The sequence below is a fragment of the Linderina pennispora genome (assembly GCF_002104995.1).
Source record: "Linderina pennispora strain ATCC 12442 chromosome Unknown DL89scaffold_7, whole genome shotgun sequence".
Lineage (NCBI taxonomy): Eukaryota > Fungi > Kickxellomycota > Kickxellomycetes > Kickxellales > Kickxellaceae > Linderina > Linderina pennispora.
The window spans coordinates 353,982-368,439 of record NW_024468255.1 but is presented as its reverse complement, the minus strand read 5'-3'; the positions used below and the strand labels follow the sequence as shown (position 1 = coordinate 368,439).

At 51.9% G+C, this 14,458-nt stretch overlaps 3 protein-coding genes across 3 annotated transcripts; 2 read left to right on the top strand and 1 right to left on the bottom strand.

Moving 5' to 3' along the window:
• The first annotated feature begins 6,254 nt into the window (after positions 1-6,254).
• On the top strand, positions 6,255-6,948 carry DL89DRAFT_162370 (uncharacterized protein). The gene has a single exon (XM_040883677.1). The coding sequence runs from the start codon at positions 6,300-6,302 to the stop codon at positions 6,816-6,818; it is 519 nt and encodes a 172-aa protein (XP_040743206.1). The 5' UTR covers positions 6,255-6,299; the 3' UTR covers positions 6,819-6,948.
• DL89DRAFT_267715 (uncharacterized protein) lies at positions 6,683-9,108 on the top strand. Its single transcript, XM_040887630.1, has one exon. It carries the CDS (start codon positions 7,079-7,081, stop codon positions 8,798-8,800), a length of 1,722 nt encoding a protein of 573 aa, XP_040743205.1. The 5' UTR covers positions 6,683-7,078; the 3' UTR covers positions 8,801-9,108.
• A 2,696-nt stretch (positions 9,109-11,804) lies between these two features.
• DL89DRAFT_162364 (uncharacterized protein) lies at positions 11,805-12,985 on the bottom strand. The gene has a single exon (XM_040883676.1). The coding sequence runs from the start codon at positions 12,938-12,940 to the stop codon at positions 11,861-11,863; it is 1,080 nt and encodes a 359-aa protein (XP_040743204.1). The 5' UTR covers positions 12,941-12,985; the 3' UTR covers positions 11,805-11,860.
• Between the last annotated feature and the right edge of the window lie 1,473 nt (positions 12,986-14,458).

Below are 14,458 nucleotides of genomic sequence, written 5' to 3'. Positions count from 1 at the left end.
ATCAAATTACTGTCCGAAATTGCATGGCAATATAATGCTTATTGCAGTGACATCATCTGCCAAGTGGCTGCTATATTCAGCACATAGTGGGCAGTTTCTGGCATGGGGAATATTGGAGACTGGGTAGCGGAAATTAGTAGGCGCCATATTGGTATCCAGAAATAGAATACACAATAGCATAAAGTCAAAAAATGAAAACAGGGTATTTCCCCTTGTCCTCGTACCGTCCATACTGCATTCCATAAAAGTCACTGGTAGGATACATATATTCAAGAAATATGCGTCCGCAAATTGCATACAGTGAGTATTTGGGTTGCACCTTGTGCAGGAGGGTGTGTACAATGTTTGAAGCCAGTTTGGGGTGGCAACAACATCTCATTACGAGATGACACCTTATATCCGTTGAATGCTCGGTGCATTGTTGGCTGCTGTGTTGTGTCTTCCAGCCTTTTCCGTTGTCCATCGTTCTGTGGTGCCACGGTTTCTCTGTAACTCTGTGGTGGCGGCGGTAGACTCATGGTCTGTCCACCCACCAGCATCTCTGAAATCGGTCCCAGCCCCCATCTGCCTACACAGCCACGCCAGACCGCTCGGCCATTGTTGGAAGCTGCCCCCTTCCGATGATTGTGGCCTTCACACTGGACAGCATCGCGCTTCATGTCTGTTGTTTTTCCGTCGTTAGACCGTTTGCATGTCCTTTGTGCTCGCTCGACTTCTTCTTTGCGTGTATGCGGGCGGCAATCGAACCAGCTAGCCGTCTCTGAGCCACGCCCTTTAGTGCCTATTCTCTCCGCCTAGGAGCCCGCGTCCTAACAAGAATGTCGTGCTGCTACCCAACATCCGTCCACAATGACACGCTAATTCAGCTCTGTAAATAACATAATCCGCCAGTAACTCCTGCCTGCCAGTCAATGCTCGCTTTCCGGAAAGCAAAAACAACACCACGCCTGCCGGGCATTCTGGAAGCAGAAGGCGCTGCCTGGCATGCCACCATTTTTGTGCTGTAACCTAATCCATACGCTTGTGAGTGTGCAAGTACCAGACAATACACGAGACTCCTCTTCTTTCCGCGGACAAGCGCACACATGTCGAGCCTTGGACTCCAGCATGCGGACCTGCCCAAACACCAAAACACCCACGACGGCTTTCGTTTTTGCCGAGGCGCTTTCTACAATATCTTGGACCGCACGCACTTGGATATTCTATTTTTAACATTCTGCCTGTTTGTCTGAGGGTACAGGCTCGGTGCTGGGCGGCAACAACGCCAGAAAACAATAAGCACCGCATAGCGGACCGCAGGCGGCGCTGTGGCTAGTGTCGGTGGTTGTTGGCCAAGGGACAACACGCCAGATAATCCGGCGTGTGGCGACCCAGCATTCCTTGGCCTACATCGAGCAGTGGCTATGGCTGAACTGTGAATCCATTGTCTGCTTTGGTAACAGCGACCATCCACACATATCTGTGAACCAGCTGCTGGCTGTCACTACCTGCTTTTGGCTGTCTGCCACCTCCCGGTACGCACTGCAGATTCTGACCCCCCGCCGTCATTTCCAGGAGGAGGCTTGGAGCATATCGCAGAGCTTTGAAGCCGTGTTCGCTGGTGGTTCTTGGCAAAATGCAAACCTACACAGGACCTGGATTCCTTTTTCTGTTTTGGCCAACTCTGTTCCCAGCGGGCCACGGGTTTCCAGGCCGAGCCAGGTGCGCACAGCATATGCTGGCACAATGGTTGGACTGGTGGTGGACGGCGGCTCTTTTGTGTGTGCGGGTCTCTCGCTTCAAGCACCATCCGTCCTCTGAATACCAAGGCAATCCGGTTGTGCTCCTGTGTAGCTCCCAAAATTCCTTCCAGAACACCACCGGTGTAGGTTGTCGTCGAGCAGACGGGCCGCCAGCGGCAGGGAGGCGTCGAGCCAAAAAAACTAGCAGGCAATTGTCAGGCACCACCGAACCATTTCTGAGGCACACATCCACACATATACATATATTGCAGGCATTGTGAAGGCGCTTACATAGTCTCTCTGGAACACAGCCGCCTGATGCCTAAATCGAGTCAGAGTTTGTAAGGCTCACACGAGCTTCCCGATTGACAAGCTTGCGAGCCATACATACGCAGGTACGATAGTGCGGTCTGTGCATTCACAGGAGAGCCAAACACTGCCAAGGCCGCGCCTCGCCGTTCAACCCCCCCCCCGATATGTACCGCCGCCGCATGCACTCCATTTCTTGACAGAGAGCCGCATATAAGGCAACGTCAAATATTATATCGGCATTGTGCAAGCCAGCGCATGCAATATCTCTCGCGGCGAGCATAAACAGGCACTATGCGCTGCGTAATGCCAGCCACAAGTCAGAGCCTGCGATCGCTAGCCCTGTGTTATTGAATGGCGGCTGCTGCTTGCTGAGAAGCACGGGGACTCGCTGGTCCTGTTTGTTTTGAGGCAATCGGAGTTTTCTCCCCCCCCTTCGTGCACAACACCTGCTGACGGAACACCTCAAATAGATCCCATGATTCCGGGCGGCGCTGTTTTGCACGAATGCTGGCAATAAGACGGAGGGCTTGTCTAGGATTTGACAACCCTATTGCGCGTAATTTACAGTCAATTGAAGCTTTTATACCCGGCGATTGTGCAGTAGGGTTTTAGATAATTGCCGACAATGTGCTTGACATATCAAGCCATCTTGCGAACAAGCCGCACTCCAACAAATCGTGTAATTGAAGACAGGTTTCTCAAACATGGCCCTGCTCGGTGTAATTTGCACCACCCTCACTCTGACACTTTGTGAGAACAGTGCAGTTGAGGTATGTTCGTGTGACCAGCACCATGAGCACAGGACCCGGGTCTGTTTGATGGATTAACACCGCATTCTGTCTCAAATATTTGCCGAAGCACGAGCCTAGTAAGCACTGATGCACATCTCAACGCACGGGTATTTCCACTAACGCTCTATTGTGTACCTAGGGATGGTGGAAGCGGATATGTTTCAAAGGTGCAGTCCTCAGACCATTGCTTAATTGGTCGATATAATCGAGTGTGGGAAAGCGCTCCCCTTTTTTAAGTGCTAAGGAACCTTCTGTCCATTGGTGGTGTTCACTGACCAGAGACAGGTAGGGATGGTAAGGGCGCAAGCATACGTGCGTGGGCAAATGGAAATTAGGGATTGCACATGCTGCAGCACTGTGGACCTAATTTTCAGATTTCGCTTCCGTATGATTGCGCTGGATTGGGACAGGCGGGGACAGCGGGAATAGCAGAGCGTTTACATGTGCATGTCAGCTCGGAGAAATGGCACTGTGTTGCCCAATTGAAAATTTCCGTACATGCACATTGAGAACGTTTTGTTTTGCAGATATGGCCAATAGAGACCAGGTGGCAATGGGCATAAAAGAGGGGTGCGTCTATGGGGACACCAGCGGGCGTTGTGCTGAACTGAGGGATCTGAAAGTAATTTGGATTTTGCGAAAGTTGGCCTGTCAGGGCAGATCTGCTGCTGAAATTCACCTGTGAACAGAGGGCATGCAAGGCACACCCCGCCAAGCATCAAAGTTGGCTACGGTCTCGTTTGATACTCTGTTTATAATCGAATGTATCTGCCTGAAGCGTTGATACGGCAAGGAAAGCCCGTTGTTTGGGCCCAACGCACGCGCAGCTGAGCAGTGCGTGCTTTTTTTACCTTGCCAATCTTTTGACATCCGTTTTCTTTTAACGAAACTGCTGCCATGTTGGGGAGACCGCTCAAAGGGAAATCCTCATGACAGGTGATGAACCTGCTTGGACCCCTTCTGCATTGGATGTGCAAACATGCTTGTTTTCTTTTTGCTGCCGCTTGCGTGTCGGCCAGCCAACGGGGCATTGCCCTTTTTGTTCTTTCAGACACGAGTATCCTATATCCTGCCGGTATAGAACTATCGTTGCATGAAGGGCGGAAAACTGCTGTGCATGAGGTCCTTAGGTCAAACGATTTGCCGCTCCAATGCTAGCTGTGAAATATGATTCTGTGAGCTGACCAGTGATATGTGCCCACCCGTCATGGGCGCACCGTCGGTTGATGGGTAGGTGTGATTTAAGCGGGCAAACTTGTGGGCGCATGTGTGTCTGTTCAAAATGATTGATGCATTTATGCTAGTAAATCGTTGTGCTGGTTCATGTGGTCTTACTCGCAGATTTTGGAAACCCGTCCCCGCATGCCCTACTTCTCTGACAAAGTGTTAGGTGCTCTTATTCCAGATTACAGCTCCCATTGAGCCAGCAGCACCAGGGATACAGCTCATTCATTTTTGTATGGCTGAGTGGCTGCTCTTGTTCTTTCACATTGCATGCTGTTGGGTTGTTTACTAATAGGACAGCTGTCCGCAATTTAGCAACCACGCGCTGTTGCATTGATGGTAATCGGATCCTTGCCGAGCTGCTCTTTTTTGGGTGGACATTGCTCATTCGTTCTAAGAGGATTAGCACCGTTGCTATCGATTGCTGATACATTGCAATGGCTAGCGCAAATATGGGGTGTATTGGATGATATCAATCGGTGGCATCTGATGCCGAGTACATCGGTACAGCAAGGTATACTTGATAACTCTTGCACGAAAGCCGTATTTTTTGCACTAACGTCAGCAAGCTAGTTGTGTGGCTCCTTTCTCTGATAGCTGACCTGTAGCTCTGCGCAGCGAGGCAGCAGCTGTGGATTTTGCTTCATTAAGGAGCAGCCAGTAATGTTGTCTATGCAAGTGCGTGATTTATTGTAGCGGAGTTCACGTTGTATTTCTGAAACCATTTCCGGAAATCCTATAGCCAGCTTTGAGCTTGGCGGCTCCGTTTCCTTTCTGTTGGCTCTTGATGCTGCAGTAGCGAGTTTCTGTTCCTAAATCCCCATTCATGGTTCTTTTTACTTCTTGCTTTCATTCTCAGTCCACCATGCCTCCGCGCACCGGCGCAATCTGCGAATAACACCGACTGTTTATGAGTGATTGCCAGCCTGCCACTGTACTCTCATTTTGGATAAACGCGGCTCTTGGCTGCACGCAGATCCAGTTACCGGTTTAGGGAATGTTTAAAATTAGCAGGCGCTGGTTGGAGCCTTGCCCCTTTTAGCGCTCAGTCTTTGCGCCCCTTCAGGAGGGAGCAACTGCAGCAAAATGATGTGATCGAGGGCTGTGTAGCAAGGTGCACGAAAATAGCCATGCTACGGCTGGACATGGGTATGTTTGGATGCCAAACATACACCATGTGCGGCTTTCTTTCTACAGCTTGGCCGCCAGTCTGCTCCACACACGCAGATACGTTTCTGGCATTGGCTCTGGCAACGTATATCACCCAGCAGCATGTGGCTGATATCGGTCTTTTGGGCTGAGAGTAGCTTTGGGGCGAGTTTGGAACCGGACGGTGGCTAACAGAAGCAACCAGTGCTAGGCAGGCATCGGCATACGGGGACTAGTGTGATGGCCCTAGAAAGGGGATCGGGTGTCTACTCGCAAAGCATGTGAGGGTGAGATCCACGTCTTGGTATGTAGTTGTATTGATCGTTCCCAAAAAGCGGGTAGCAGCAGCCGTAGTCCCCACCATTCGAGATCCTGCGATTCACACTAGCTGCTAATAGCAGCAGAATGGTCGGATTGCTGCACACACGGAGCGGTGCGCCCTAAGCACCGCTGTAGAAGCATGGAAAGAGGGTGCGGAATGCGATTTGCATCGTTAAATAATTCACCGACTTGTTCGGTTTTGGCATTTTGTTCTTACCAGCAGTCCCAATAATCAGTTGGCGGCGGTGAGGTAGTGTGTTTTTGATTTTGCGGGAGATGAGAGGGGGCAGATATTTGCATTGAGTGACTCTTTGGGCCGCGATGGCAGGAATAACAGCTCTCCTTTGTGCGATTCTGTGACATGGAAGAAAGCGCATTGTTGACTCTATTTCGAAAGTGACTTCTTGGCACCACGAAGAAAGAGGCTTTCAAATGTCTGTGGATTGATGCCTAAATTTGGCATAAACAAGCGAATGCCTGCCACGTTAAACGAAAAGCTTGTCGTGACAAAGATAGGTAACTCCCCAAAGCAGGCGCCATGTCACATAGCGGCAATGGGGAAGCGGAAATACGAGTAAACATGCTGGCGGGATACTCTATGCCCTGCCTCTACCCCGTGAGTGTCCGACCCAATGCTGTTGCCGTGGATACCATATCCGCGTGCATGGCAGGGACCAGGGGGAGGACCAGCGCACTTGCCGGCCGTCCCAGTCGCGCGCTCTGTCCCCAATATCCCTTCTCATATAATTACAAAGATTGCCCTCCTTAGCCAGTAAGCAGAATGTGTCTCGTCGATACCCCCCAGTCCAACACCCCCCGCCGCACCAACCCCTCCCTCCCTTTTCCACAGCACAGTTCCTCTGGCACACTTGCTGGGCGATGGTGGCTGCGAGGGGTTTTATTTTCGGTTTTTTGCATGGTTTATACCACTTTTTGCGCCAAAGAAAATCTTATTTTTTCCTTTCCTGAAGACGCTAAAAAGGGCCCGGTCGGGGAACGGGGAGGGAGGTGGTTGGCGACAGGGGTGCATCGGGTCTCCTGCACCCACCCGCCGTTCCCACCAAATACAGGCTCTCGCTTAGGAAGGAACAAGCGATATCTAACAAAAATTATTCATATAAAGTTGAGGACCCAGCAGACAACTGGGGATCGGACAAGCTTCAGAGCGCTGTTTCACAATATTTTCTCCTGTTTCCATTCCTCCTCTACCCTCCTGTGCGAGCCAATTTTTATTGCAGCCCAGTTGCACCATAGCCACCCCTATATACATATTCCCACCGCCATCACCACCACACCCTGACATCGGTGTCTTGAACCCACCTCTTGCCAGCCTGCTGCTATTCCATCCTATTTGTTTTATCCCAATTTTTAGAGTGCGAGCACCAGCTGCCTCCATCTTACCGCTATACACTTTTACCCCCCTATTATACCCATTCTGCTATATACACAACCATCCCCCACGCACACATTTTTCTTTGGCACATTTGATAGACGCCTCTAATCCGCTTTGTAAAAAACCATTTTCCGTTCTTCAACCCCACAGCAACAAAGAAGCAAAAAATGACAGAATCATATCACGGCTCTATCGACACCGCGCGCGATGCGCTGCTGATCTTCGAGGCCTGCAACCTTGGCTATCTTCCTCGTGTCCAGCGTCGCTTCAGCGAGCGTGAGCGCCAGACTATCCGGTCGGGTGCAGTCTATATCTGGGACGAGGAAGAGACTGGCATGCGCCGGTGGACTGACGGCCGGACATGGTCGCCTTCTCGTGTCCACGGCTGCTTCCTCATCTACTACGAGCTCGAGGGCCGGAGACACCAGTTTGTCAACGGCGCCAACAATCGCAACCCGCGCTACTCGCCAAGATCCGGCCAGGCCGAGACCTCGCCACTACATGCCTCGTACGACTCTTGCCCGCCCAACATCATGCAGAAGGAGCAGGGCCTGATCAAGAAAGCCCTGTCGCTCTGCACTAGTGACAAGCGCAAGCTGCATCTGGTCTGCTACTACTCGCGTGAGGATGTCGAGAGTGGCTGTCTGACCTCGCCGTCCAACGACCCGCGGTTTGCCAATATCCAGGTGTGCGAGGACCGGTATCCCGAGATCGGACACGGATCCAGCCGGGGCGACCGCTACAATCGCTCGCGGCTTAACAACCAGCAGCGGGCGATCTCTGTCGGCAGCACTGGTGCCCGCGAGGGCCCCCCGGCGTATGTGCGCTCCTCCATGGCTGCTGAGCGGCGGTCGCCTCGCTCATACCGCAGCGAGGTGTACCGGTATCCGAGCTATGGGCCCTACGCCGGCCCTGTGCGCCATGTCCAAGTGCCCGTCCAGCAGGCCCCCTTGCCACAAGCTGTAGGTCCTGCCGCTGCCCCGATGGTGTCCCATGCTGTCTACACCCCACTCGGAGCAATCTCTGCTCCCCGTGACGACAGGACACCCCAAAGCGGCCCTCTACGGTCACCAACTACCTATCAGCCCTCGTCGTCCACACCCTACATCCAACACCCGCATTCGTACCCGGCCTCTCCTTGGCCAGTAACACCCCAACCGTCCAGCAACCAGCAGGTATATGCAAAGCATGCGTCTTCAGTTGTCCCCACGCCGTCGTCTGTCCCATCAACCCCTGCTGCCTTGTCGCATCCAGCACATCCTGTCTGGCAGCACAGCGAGCCGCCAAAGGCGTATGCGGGTGGCCGTTCATCAGGTAGCATCCACCCTCCGCCACCAGGCGCACAGTGGGACAGCAACACAAAGGGCCTGATGATCCACCTGGCTGAGCCCAATCGCTCCCCTGCCACTGGAAACTCTGCCAGCAGCGTGCCTCCCACACCTTCTGTCCATTATTCTGAGCACAATGCCCAGCAAAAGCCTCGCGTGCAGCCTCAACCCCCACAAAGTGCCGCCCCACCACCGCAAAATGGCGTCAGCCACCTCACAAACGCCAGCGGCTGCAATAGCAACGCTGCTCGTCCTCCTATCCGTCTGCCACCCATTTCCAAGCTTGACGTCGCGTCGCCTATCTGCCTGTCCAGTGGTGTGCTGTCCACGCCATGCTCACCGATGGCGAACATGAAGCTGGAATCAGCCGACGACCATATGGCTGATCCACGCAGAGTCGTCAGCTCCAAGAGCACCCGGTGGTTGCCCTACTCCACCGACAGCCATGCCTGGAAAAGACTGCCACCTTCGCCATCGCCCTCACTGTCTGTTGATCTGGCGCTGAAGATGAACAGCGAAGATGCGCGGCAGCTGGCAGCACTGCGACCCAGCCTGCACTAAAAAGGCACAGGATTCAAGACTGGCACTGTTGTCCTTTGACTGGCACTCTTGTCCTTTGGAGAGCGCCTTTCTCCCTTGGCTTTTCTGCATCCTTGCAATGTAAACTTTTTGCCCTATCCTCATTGATATTTGTATATCCGCTTGCCACAAACTTCCCAGCGCTAGATGCTTCTAGCAATTGAAGCAGGCTCTAGCAAATTTAACCCTGGCGTCAAGCCCCCTCCCCGAGTTCCTAACCCCCTATCTGAAGGATAGCAGGCTTTCCTTGCACATTGACACAGCAAATGGTATATATCAGTGTATTGCAATACATCTTCATACACATTGCTATATGCACTCACATCCATAAAATTCGTTGGCAAGCGGCAGCGAATGGCGCCTTTCTTCCACTAATTGCGTGTTGGATTCCTGCTTCATGCCCGCATGCTGGACAAGCTTAGCACCACATGGCATTGCTGCAAGGCGATGCACGAGATAAAAATACATGCGGTGCTGTTGACACTCCTTCCCAGTTTTTTTCTTCACTTCTCTCAACAACGCCATCATGATTGCACTGCTCGGAAAATAAGCCATTTGCGTTGTTGGCAAAAAAGCAAGAATGAGTGAACGACTTTCATATGCTTCGCTCTCACCAGCTTTACCAAATGCCACCATAAAGCGGATGCAACTTGCCCTCGGACATTGAACCAAGGCACATTAGGTTGAATGGTTATTTTTAGGGGATCTACGCTGCCGAGCGAAGTTTCAGGTGTTCTCTTTCCTTTTGCATCATGTCTGCTTGTGGTGGAACCGTCTGGTTTCAGTTCCGGGTGCCGAGGTGAGAGGTGCATCAGGGGGATGGCTTTCAATCAGACACGGCGGATACCCCATAGCGAACTTTCAGGTGCAAGGTGCATCAGCACTGCCTGGGATACGGGGAAGGAAATGCGTACTGGTAATGGTACGCATGGTGTAATACTGAGCTCACCACGCAAAGTACCTTGCCCTTACAGGGTGCGTTGCTCTTCGCAACCTCACTCCGGATTATCAGCAAGCAAAGCCGATTGGACAATGGCTGTATTGCGACCATTTGCGCTCGTCTGCTTGCATCAGGCTATATGCAGCACCCAATGCCGCTCCAAGAGTGTGCTGTAAAGTATCAAGATTGAAATGATAATCCCCGCGGAAAATCTTACCTTGGCCTCCTTTGTGGCCAAATCGCAGATTTGTGGAGTACATGGCATTTCCTGCATTCTTACTCTACATGTCAGATGCAACCTGTCGACCTCATACTTGTCAGGTCTATTCTTGGCTCATCCATGGCCAGAGGTGCCAGGGCATGGCTTGATTGCTCTGCTCCAGTGGCTAAACATGATTCGCTGGGGCACATAGGGTACACTGGGGACGGAGATGGTTCTCAGTTCTAAATCAGCCTTCCTCCATACCACGTTCAGGCGTGGTACTTGCTTTTTTTACAAGTCCTTTTTGTGAAAGACCGAGCTTTTTTTGACAGATTTCCCTCCTCGTAGATCAAAAATGCTGCTCCTTTCTCGTAAACAGCAGCATCTGTATCTCCATGAAATAAGCCAATATTGGCCGACAAAATGTCTTCCCTGTAGACTGGTATGGCGAACGCGCGAAACATAGCACCTTGCGATTTCCCAGCACCTACTGGAATCCTTGCCAATCGTTTTTGGAGTCTCGTTCTGCTGGCAAATGATACATGACAGGCGAAGCAAGCGTGCGAATGGCAGTTGTCGGTTGCGTAGAGCGAAAAAGGCATCCAGAGCGACAGAGAGCTGGCGGACTTGGCAAGGATCTTGTTTGCATGGGGCAGGCGCGATTTACCATTCTTTTTAGAAAACGGAAACTGTACTTTTTATATAGGGCACGGTGGTTGGAGGCAGTGGCCACTCCTTTGCAAACGGTGCCAATCCACAGATACAACAACACAAGCCAGACCATACCAGTCGCACATAATAATCGCTTGTTTTTCAGTGCAGCTCAAGCAGACTACAGGCCAGACGATGCCTGGGGGTGGGGCGAGCTTGCTGCCTACGAATATGGCCCGAGCCTGTCCACTTTGCAAATAATTTGTAGATTGCTCATCACTCCTTCCGCAAAAATGGCCGTAGGAGTGGCCCCTGTTTATACCGGTTGTCAGCAGCCCTCGTTGTGGATATGCTGGCCGAGGATACCAGTGTCATGCCTCCATGGCGAAGCATTCTAATTATTCAATATTTTGAGAGCATGTTGTGATAATGGTGCAGATCGCTGACGAGTACTGATGAGAGTATTGACGAGAGTACTGACGAGAGTACTGACGAGAGTACTGACAAGAGTACTGACAAGAGTTTCGAGGGGCTGCTTAGCTGCCGTCTATGCTGAGCCATTTGCCTGCTACCACATGCTTTTCTCCTTGGCTTAGCTATCCATGGGACTGTGGCCGTATAATCACAAGGTTCTTTAAACCACCCTATGTCAGGCTAGTAGTACCCAGTGTCTATGATGAGTTCTGCCTATTTCGCACGCAGCCATATTCACAACATGGCTTGCTCTGCCCCATGTCTGGCATTTCGATGCAGTGCTGTCCGGGAATACATTCCCAGCCTGTGCGATTTGCCATACGTGCATGTCCAAAAATAGCAAGGGATGTCACTGCATTTGCTGCCTGATTGTACTACTTGTGCTGTTCGCAATTTCATAGCATGCAAAAGGAGTGGTAAACGTTCCGCCAGCATGTCCGCACAACACCATATCTATTCAGATAACGGCTGCTACCAATAGCCCTCATGGACACGGGACCCTGTGCCCTTGCAGTTGGTTTGTGTCCCACTTCCCTGACAGGATCCGCGCTACTAATGAGTACCTTTTATCTGTCTGAAGGGGACATGGCCCGCTTCGAGATAATGCAAAGGCAGGTGCCCTTTTGCACACAATTTTTTCCGAGATGCCTCCCTTGGGGGAGGCCAATTCACGCTGGCAGCCTGTTTGAAGCAGGTGTGCTCAAATGTCAAATTATTGCGCCAACATATATTGCAAAATAATCCAAATGATGGCAGAATACCTTGGCTATCTGTCCTATTTCCCTTCACCCTCTTTGGGCTTGGGTGCTGACGTCGTCTTCTCTGCCTTCAGCCTTGCCGGCTTTCTCTTTTTCTTCTGGAGCTGCTTCTTTTTCTTCTGGAGCTGCTTCTTTTTCTTCGTCAGCCTCCTCTTCTTCGCGTCCTTGGTTTCCTGCTTTCCCTCGTCGCTAGTCTCCTCGCGCTTGTTCTTTGTGCCTCGATTAAGAATAGGTGCGGTTGTCCTAATCTCACGCACTGCCATCTTCACCAGCCCTCTCTCACCACCACCGACCCATGCCAGCACTGGTGGGGGCAACGTCTTTGGTACTTTGGCCAAGAGGTCCTTGAAAAGCTCAGAGCCAGCCTTGATGCCCAGTACAGAGGCGCGCGGCTGGTGTATCGCCAGCGCCAGCTGCTTCTCGGATCCCTTGCCAACACCGACCATGCGCAGCCCAGCAATATCTGTGTCTGCTGCCGGTTCTCCTTCAACAGCAACGAATGCCGCATGTGCCAGCCCCTGCAGATGGCTCACAAGCTGTATGTCAACATCACCTCGGCACACCACGACTAGGCCTAGCTTGCATGTACACCCTTCACCCTCTGCAGCCATCCTCTCAAGTACTCGTGTGTTTTTGTTGATGCCAACGACTACTTGCTCAAGGATCTCGCGCATTTGCCGGACGTGCTCGTTTTTTGCCTCCAGCTCGTCTCTCCTACTGCGAATACTTTTGTCTCTCGCTTTCCGCCGTTCCTCTAGTGCCGAACGTATCTGCTGCTCAATGTCCTTCTGGAGCTTGCCATCCTTCACCAGCTGTGCCCTCTGATCCTTTGACCACTTCTTGTCCAGTTGGCTAGCTCTTTTGGCTGCTGACCTGGCACAATCTTGCTCCTTCTTAATTGCATGCTTTGCACGCTGGAATGTCTCCTCATGAGCCGACAGTGTAGCGCATATGTCACTCACAATGGCGGACTGCATGTCACCGTCAACCTCTGGCCATGACGTTGCATAAGGTTTTTCCAGAGCATGCTTGAAGACAGTGCGTCTATCATGGGCTTTTTTGCGCACTGTAGCACTAGACTTTGAAACAACAGACATTTGATTTTAGTTGGAATGCAGAATGGTAAAATGGACACCAAAGTGTTCACAGAGCTACAGCGGCCTCAGCGCACGAAAGTCGAAATTTTTCTAGCTACTCTGGCACCAACAGCCCCTAAACAGATAATTACATGATTGATGGTGATCACCAGACACCAGTGGCTTGTGCGCAAGATGGCTTGATATGTCAAGCACATTGTCGGCAATTATCTAAAACCCTACTGCACAATCGCCGGGTATAAAAGCTTCAATTGACTGTAAATTACGCGCAATAGGGTTGTCAAATCCTAGACAAGCCCTCCGTCTTATTGCCAGCATTCGTGCAAAACAGCGCCGCCCGGAATCATGGGATCTATTTGAGGTGTTCCGTCAGCAGGTGTTGTGCACGAAGGGGGGGAGAAAACTCCGATTGCCTCAAAACAAACAGGACCAGCGAGTCCCCGTGCTTCTCAGCAAGCAGCAGCCGCCATTCAATAACACAGGGCTAGCGATCGCAGGCTCTGACTTGTGGCTGGCATTACGCAGCGCATAGTGCCTGTTTATGCTCGCCGCGAGAGATATTGCATGCGCTGGCTTGCACAATGCCGATATAATATTTGACGTTGCCTTATATGCGGCTCTCTGTCAAGAAATGGAGTGCATGCGGCGGCGGTACATATCGGGGGGGGGGTTGAACGGCGAGGCGCGGCCTTGGCAGTGTTTGGCTCTCCTGTGAATGCACAGACCGCACTATCGTACCTGCGTATGTATGGCTCGCAAGCTTGTCAATCGGGAAGCTCGTGTGAGCCTTACAAACTCTGACTCGATTTAGGCATCAGGCGGCTGTGTTCCAGAGAGACTATGTAAGCGCCTTCACAATGCCTGCAATATATGTATATGTGTGGATGTGTGCCTCAGAAATGGTTCGGTGGTGCCTGACAATTGCCTGCTAGTTTTTTTGGCTCGACGCCTCCCTGCCGCTGGCGGCCCGTCTGCTCGACGACAACCTACACCGGTGGTGTTCTGGAAGGAATTTTGGGAGCTACACAGGAGCACAACCGGATTGCCTTGGTATTCAGAGGACGGATGGTGCTTGAAGCGAGAGACCCGCACACACAAAAGAGCCGCCGTCCACCACCAGTCCAACCATTGTGCCAGCATATGCTGTGCGCACCTGGCTCGGCCTGGAAACCCGTGGCCCGCTGGGAACAGAGTTGGCCAAAACAGAAAAAGGAATCCAGGTCCTGTGTAGGTTTGCATTTTGCCAAGAACCACCAGCGAACACGGCTTCAAAGCTCTGCGATATGCTCCAAGCCTCCTCCTGGAAATGACGGCGGGGGGTCAGAATCTGCAGTGCGTACCGGGAGGTGGCAGACAGCCAAAAGCAGGTAGTGACAGCCAGCAGCTGGTTCACAGATATGTGTGGATGGTCGCTGTTACCAAAGCAGACAATGGATTCACAGTTCAGCCATAGCCACTGCTCGATGTAGGCCAAGGAATGCTGGGTCGCCACACGCCGGATTATCTGGCGTGTTGTCC